This window comes from Quercus robur, chromosome 8 (genome assembly GCF_932294415.1).
Source record: "Quercus robur chromosome 8, dhQueRobu3.1, whole genome shotgun sequence".
NCBI lineage: Eukaryota > Viridiplantae > Streptophyta > Magnoliopsida > Fagales > Fagaceae > Quercus > Quercus robur.
In genome coordinates this window covers 44,273,511-44,280,826 of record NC_065541.1, presented here as the reverse complement: position 1 = coordinate 44,280,826, position 7,316 = coordinate 44,273,511, and the positions used below count along the sequence as shown (strand labels likewise).

Here is a 7,316-nt window from a genome sequence, read left to right as displayed (position 1 = left end):
ATACAACCTTACACAATAAAATAAATATTACTACAAATTTTAAAAATGTAATTGTTAAATTGCATTTTTTTTACGCTCTTAATACACATATAAAATTTTGTGTCAATTGGATATTATTTATTATATGATCTACAAATTTATATTTTATGCATAATTTTAAACTACAAAAATTTGCAATTTAAACAATTTATCAATGACATAACTATAGATTTTAACTTTTCTAGAAATTTTGCAAGTATGGAGGATATAAGAAGAAGATGTAATTCAAAGATGGATTTGTCAAAATTCATCTCCAATAAAAAGATATTAAGGTTGTAGTCTTAGGCTACAACTAATTTTGTAACTAAATTTTGTCCTTCTGTTTATTTGACATTTTTTTTATTAAAAAAAAAAATCAATAAACTACACTACCATATAATCATGGAACTTGATCCCCAACCACTATGAGTGCCTTCGTCACTAGATCTATTTTGGACAAATTAGGTGTACCTAGTGCTTATGTATCTCTTCCTTTGGCTTTCCTCATTATGAGTCGTTACATGCTAAATGTAACTCAATACTGACATTCTATAAACATCAAAGGAAAATGTTTCTCTCAAGAAACTCATCAAACTTTACCAATATCTTTTTATTATATGTAAATTATGAAAATATAATTATTGGATTGCATGTTCTTATTATACCCTCTATACTTGCAAAATTTCAAGAAGATCAAAGATTAACAGCTATGCCATCAATTAAATGTTTAAATTTTAAGTTTTTATGATTTAAAATTACCCATAAAAAATAGGTTTTTTTGATCAAATAGTAAATAACATTCAATTTGAACGAAATTTGATATACGTGTTAAGAACATAAAATACATGAAATTCAACGTTTAGATTTTCAAAATCCACATCCAATAAAAAGATATAGAAAAAGTTTGAAAAGTTTCTTTCTAAACTAGTTTGGAGAGAAATTTTGTCCAATATCAATTGCCTATGGAACATTTTAATATTTTATTAACTTTTTGACTTTGATCTCTTTGGATAGAAAGGTACAGAGGAAGATCCACAAGTTTAAATTGTCTAGGTCATGTTTCAAATCTTGTGGAGGATTCCTTTAATCGGGTACTTTGAATTCTGCTTGATGTTGGTGTTCTCAGCAGCAACAACAACAACAACCAAAAAAAAAAAAAAAAAACCGATATTGGTGTTCCTAAAGCCCTATTTGTTGAAACCCACCTTGGTCAAGTTGCAAGCCCCAAGATCAGAATTGGGTTAAAAACTGAATACCGATGGTTCCTTCCTTCTTAGGGAACCCGGGGCAAACTATAGATAGTAGTGGGTTAATTTTAGATCATTTCAACTTGTGTTAACAGGAGAATTCTGTTATTTTGGTGGCATGGAATCATTGTGAAAAGTGAAAGTACTTGGATTAAAGTGTTGGTGTGTTCTACTAATAATATATAAAAATACAAAATCTAAAAAACATATGATAATTGATTTTGGTTACAAACATGTGCTAATAATGTGGCCGCCTAGGGTCCTTTTTGTACCATGCTTATTATCCTTTGGCCGGTTTGGCGGGTCTAGATTAGATCTAGGTGTTAGTGATATTGGACCCAAACTGCCTCATTCTTTCACAAAATTTTGATTGGTCACTAATAGTATTTTTTTTCTTCATAAAATCTATATATATATATATATAAATATATATATTAATAGCCAAAATTGAAAAAAAAAAATCAATTAGATTTTAATCAAATTCTCAATTTTGCACTGTATTCCATTTAATTTTTAATTTTGTGTCAAATAAATTATTGAATATAAAAATCGAAGAATCCAAATTCAATTAGATTCTAAATTGGATTTCAATTGAAGTCCAACTTTCCACCACGTATCCATCTAAGTTTTTAATTTTTGTGACAAATAAATTATTGAGACACGACTTAAAATTATATAAATAGTGTGTAGTCCTATGCATATATTATATCAATAATGTTACATTATATTATATAATTGTGATTATTTTTAATTATATTTGTGTATATGCATAACACTACGTCACTACACACTATTTATATAATATAACGTAACACTTGTTCAATTATTCTAACTCTTTAGTTTCAAAAAAATTATTCTAACTCTTTTTTTATCCAAAAAAAACTTGGTAAAGTAGTTGTTAGGATGACAGACATGTGCGCAGTACAACCAGTATCTGTATCACACATAGTCATTTATTCATTATTCTTCGTGGGGCCCCCCATATTTTAGACTTTCTCCTCCTCCTAATCCTTCCCGCGCGGTCATCTAATCTTCTTAATTATTTTATTAAAAATATTGCAACTCTATTATTATAAAAATAAATAAATGCACAAATGTTCACGACTTTTTAGTTTTTAGCATATAAAAATATATATCTGATGAGGAATGGAATCTTGAGGGTTTGATAAATTTTCTTTTTGTTATTGTTCTTATAATGATCTCGCCCATGTGCTAGCTCATTGGGCTTTTTTTCTTCAAATTGAGGACCTTAACTCATTTCTTCCATCTCTTAATGGGTCTTTTGTAAGGAAGTTGATGAGCTTAATAATCCTTTCTTACTTATCAAAAAAAAAAAAAAAAAAAACTAATAAGGGGATATGAGTTATAGCGTTGTTTTTTAACAAAATAAACCAAAATAATAAATCAACTTGTTTTTGTCCGTTCAATTAATGATATGCTGCGTCTTTGAAAAAGAAATATCTTCTCAAGAAAAAGAAATTGTCTACAACTCTAACTAAAAGAGTTCGGTTGGATGAGTTTATTTCATTTACTTGTTTTGCTTGGAAAATAAATTGCGTTAAAGTACACTTATATCTAGAAAAAATGAGACTTTAAAAATGTGTTGTCGTTTCACACACATACAAATATAATAATAATAAAATAATCAGTCATGATATTTGACCATTCGCTGAGAACTGGTGCAATATTTTGTCTTTCACACACAAGGTAATTAAATAAGGGATTAAATCCTTGAAGATGATCTGTAAATATTGATTGGAATTTTGGATACTAGATGCTAATCGAACTCAAGACCTCATGGTGAGAATTTTGGGGTCAAGGAACTATTAGACTAGCTAACCCCTTGTTTGGGTTAAGAAATTGATCTACTTGTTCACATGATGGTTCAATCTCAACTTTCCCTTATTCTGTTTGGTCATGACACAAAGTTTAGGCGTGCATTTAGTTTTTTTTTTTTTTTTGATGAAATAAAAATAAGTTAGAATTGGCTAAGTTCTACTTTAAAAAAGTGAAAATTTCAAAATTATATCTAATAAATAAGGTTATTTAATTCATTAATTAAGCTAGACCAAAGGCACACAAAGTAAATAAGGTTTTTTTTAATTTATTTATTAAAAATGATAAGGTTATTTTCAAAAGAAGATAAAAATTGAAACTAAAAGAATAATTCAATTTCAATTTTATAAATAGATAAATACATATGTTCCTTTCCCTCTTTAAATTATTCTAATCTATTTTTGCTGGTTTTGAAAAAACGAAAACGACGCAATTAAAAATGGAAACTGCATCCATCTTAAACAAGAAAATTGAAGAAAGAGAAAATGTGAAAATGTGTTTGAGATGAGATGCAAGTCAACATTCAACAGTCAACCTCTTGGAAAAGATGGGCAGGGGGGAGTTCTAGTCAATTACACACACCTTGGCTTGTTATTTTGGCTCATTTCTGATTCCTCCTAACGAAACCCAATCTTCCACGCATTTCACAAAAAAGTCACATACACACACCACACAGAAAGCTCAACACAACACGACTTTCTCATCACAACCCAATTCATTAACTTCTTCGATCCTTATAATCCCATAACCCCCCTCAATCTCAGCTCACCAAGGAAAAAAAAAAAAACAAACATGTCCGGCCCCGATTACCCTGCAGATTTCTTTGGTGATCGTGACAATGATGGGCATTCATTCTTTCCAAAAAACAGCAACGAGAGTGATTTAAATAGCAAGATCATGCTCACAGCTATTGTATCATTATCTGGGGTGATTGTGCTTGTTGTTGCGTTACACATATATGCAAGGTGTGTTCTAAGGAGACAAGCTCGCCAGCGGTTTGCTTTGCGTCAACTAGGCTTAACCGTGGCTCATGTTCGCTCTAACGAGCCCCCCAAGACGGGTCTTGATCCTATGGTCATTCAGTCATTGCCCGTGTTTGTGTTCAAGCAAAGGGATGCTGAGGATGGTGCTGCCTCGACTATAATAGAGTGCGCGGTCTGTTTAAGCGTGTTAGAGAAGGAAGAGATTGCAAGGTTGCTTCCTAATTGTAAGCACATTTTCCATGCGGAGTGCATAGACAAGTGGTTGAGTTCACACTCCACGTGTCCTATTTGTCGAACCGAGGCTGAGCCGCGGGTTCTTCCCGTGCCCCGTGAGGGTCCGGCAGGTCTAGCAGCTGCTGCTGGTGGTGGTGGTGGTGCACCCAATGCTCCACCTATGCCTATGGATCGTGTCAATTCGGGTTTGTCATGCATGGAAGGGACCTCATATGGTGTTACCAACTCTTTGGAAAAGGTCAGTGGTTCAAGCTCAAGATTAAATTCATTCAAAAGGATGCTTAGTAGGGAAAAATCATTGAAAAGGATTCATTCTTGTGGTGAAGACGATGATATAGAAGATTTAGAGAGACAGTGATTACACTAAAGTTAAAATCTAATGCAAGATTTTACTCTTTTGGAATAAAGCGTAATTATTCTACATTTCGATTATAGCTTTATGATTGAGTACATAAATATACATGAGAGAGAGAGAAATTTACATAAACTTGGTTCTAGTGATGAATAGACCAAGACAAAATGGTTGTCAGATTTTTAGAATTTCTATATATTTTTGTAAAGTTTGACAATTTTGTACTTAATACATTGTTTACTAGTAATTTTACTTGGTCTAAAGGGACTTGGTGTTTGGTAACCTAAAAGAAATGATAATAACTAAAGCCACTAATATAATTGGGGCATAGTAGATGCTCTCCATGTGAACTAAGCTATCACAAATTGATCGGCTGAATAAGTTATTTTTTGGGAAGTCAAGATGTTGATCCTTGGGATTCGTATTGATCCTCTGAAATTAATTTTTAAAGAATGAAGGGGAATAAAATCAATTTTTTTTTTTTATATTAAAAAAAAAAATTATTCTATTGTGAGGGAATAATCGGTGGCAGGGTGTACACAAGGATTTTTAGTTGTTTAACGTGTGCTAGAGTTTATTTGATGTTTTTAATATTATTATTATTTTTTTTATTTTAACAATAGAATTTTGTTTTATTTATCGAGACCTATCCTAGTCCTAGCACAGGGGATAACCAGGTAAGGTTTTCAAATCTAAAGTCATGAAATCGATACCGAGTCGCAAAATTAACCCTCTGGCAAGATCAGGGAGGGCCAGGCGGCCAGCTGCAATGTGGGCCGCTCTATCTGTTTGTGTAAAATATAAATTGCATAAACAAGATTAATTTATGAATAGGAAACTGGGGTAATTAGGTGTTGGTAGGGCTCTGATTTATGGCCAACCCACCTTTTATCCCAATCAAGTCAGGTTTTTAAGCTGCTGCTGCCTGTGGTATGCTAGTTGTAATCGTTTCCATAAACTTAAATCAGCAGTTAGATCGATTAAATCTAGAAGTCGTCTCGAGATGTTGATGAATTTTGGATGGTGTCTTGATGAGAGAGCTGGTGATTTGGATGGCATTTTCATGAGACGATGAAAATCTCAAGTTCTTTGCCAAATATTGTGGAAATCTAGAGATCCTTTTGTCAGGATTTGGTGGAAATTAGAGACGCCTGTTGGATTTGGTGGACATCCTAAGTTCTCTGTTAAAACTTAGGCAAAGATCAAGTTGAAGAGGAATGACAACAAGCGAAGTGAAGATGAGGAGAGGAATAATGGCATGATGTTGATTAGGGAGGGTAAGGCTTGGCTCCAGTGCATTAGAATTAACACTGTTCGGACACGTGACAAAAATCGAACACTTATTTGCATCGTGTCAGTTCCAGTATACTACAGTTAAGTCCAATTAGGGAAGCATGATACTGAACAGAACTGACACTATTCGGACACGTAACAAAAATCGAACACGTAATTACATAGTATCAGCTCCAGTGCACTAGAGTTAAGTTGAGCCTAATTATGGAAGCATGATAATGGACAAAGCTCTTTAAATGAGTTGGGTTATTGAATTTCCAAATCCAATGCTCAATCCAATTTGACCAAGTTTTGTGGATAGCAACTGGCGGTTGACAAAACTAACTCTTGAAATCGACATATTTCGAATAGGGTGGCTTTGGGTCGGATGGTTCTTGCTGGGAGTGGGTTTAATTGATCAGCTATAACGGTGAGAATAACCTCAAGGGCGAAAAATATATTTTTCAAAACATTTTTCACATTTTTAAATATTGAAATACTTTTTGAAACAGTACCATATGTTAGAACTAGTTAGATACATCATATATCAGAGTTCACAATTACAATTAAAATCATATCAAGATTTGATAGGATTTAACAAATGTACAACCCTAAACTGTATTTTTTACTCAAACATGGAAAGTTTTTATTGAACTTTGACAAAAGGAGCCTAACCTAATCCAAGCCCATTATTTTTGACCATTTCATTTTACATTCACAAGAACGGCTCTACTTTCAACTATGGAAGCTAACATGGTTTTCGACTATACTCTTATGACCATCTCTCTCTCTCTCTCTCTCTCTCTCTTTGACTCTAGATAAGCGGAAAGGTCAATTGCCAGTCCGTTGTTCTTCTGTTTAGTCTTCAAATAATTTATTTATTTAATATTTGTTTCCCATCCTATTATGCAAATTTGCTCCAAAAATATGGTCAATGATACTTGCAAGTTGTTCAGATTTGTTGGAAATTAGAGCATGGCAGAAATTGACTTCCGTCTCATTGAACCATAATTAGGATGATCATGTAAAGAATTTATGAAAAAGCAATATAAGTGAAATGACATTGTCTATGAATAGTCTTAAATAATATTCTCACTCGATGCTGTTATATATACATGGGTGATTCGTAGAGCCGGGGAGGTGGCCCCTCCTCCTAAAGGACTCCATAGTCCCTCCTCAAATATATATGAAGATTTCTTCTTCTTCTTTTTTTCTTTATTTATTTATTTTTAATTAATCTTTTTTGGTTAAAAGTATATCAAGACTCAAAACTAACTTGTTTTAACTCTCCATATTCAATGAAGAAAAAAAATTTCTTCTATATGTACTCTTAAAATTATAAAATGATATATTACCACAATACCCATAACTAAT

General features: G+C 32.5%; 1 protein-coding gene across 1 annotated transcript; it reads left to right on the top strand.

Moving 5' to 3' along the window:
* Window positions 1-3,695: 3,695 nt before the first annotated feature.
* Window positions 3,696-4,933, top strand: LOC126695658 (E3 ubiquitin-protein ligase ATL41-like). Its single transcript, XM_050392486.1, has one exon. The coding sequence runs from the start codon at window positions 3,894-3,896 to the stop codon at window positions 4,674-4,676; it is 783 nt and encodes a 260-aa protein (XP_050248443.1). The 5' UTR covers window positions 3,696-3,893; the 3' UTR covers window positions 4,677-4,933.
* The last annotated feature ends 2,383 nt before the right edge of the window (window positions 4,934-7,316 follow it).

Bases quoted from the DNA above. Each gene is read 5' to 3' on its own strand.
- LOC126695658 (XM_050392486.1), top strand. From the start codon at position 3,894: ATGTCCGGCCCCGATTACCCTGCAGATTTCTTTGGTGATCGTGACAAT.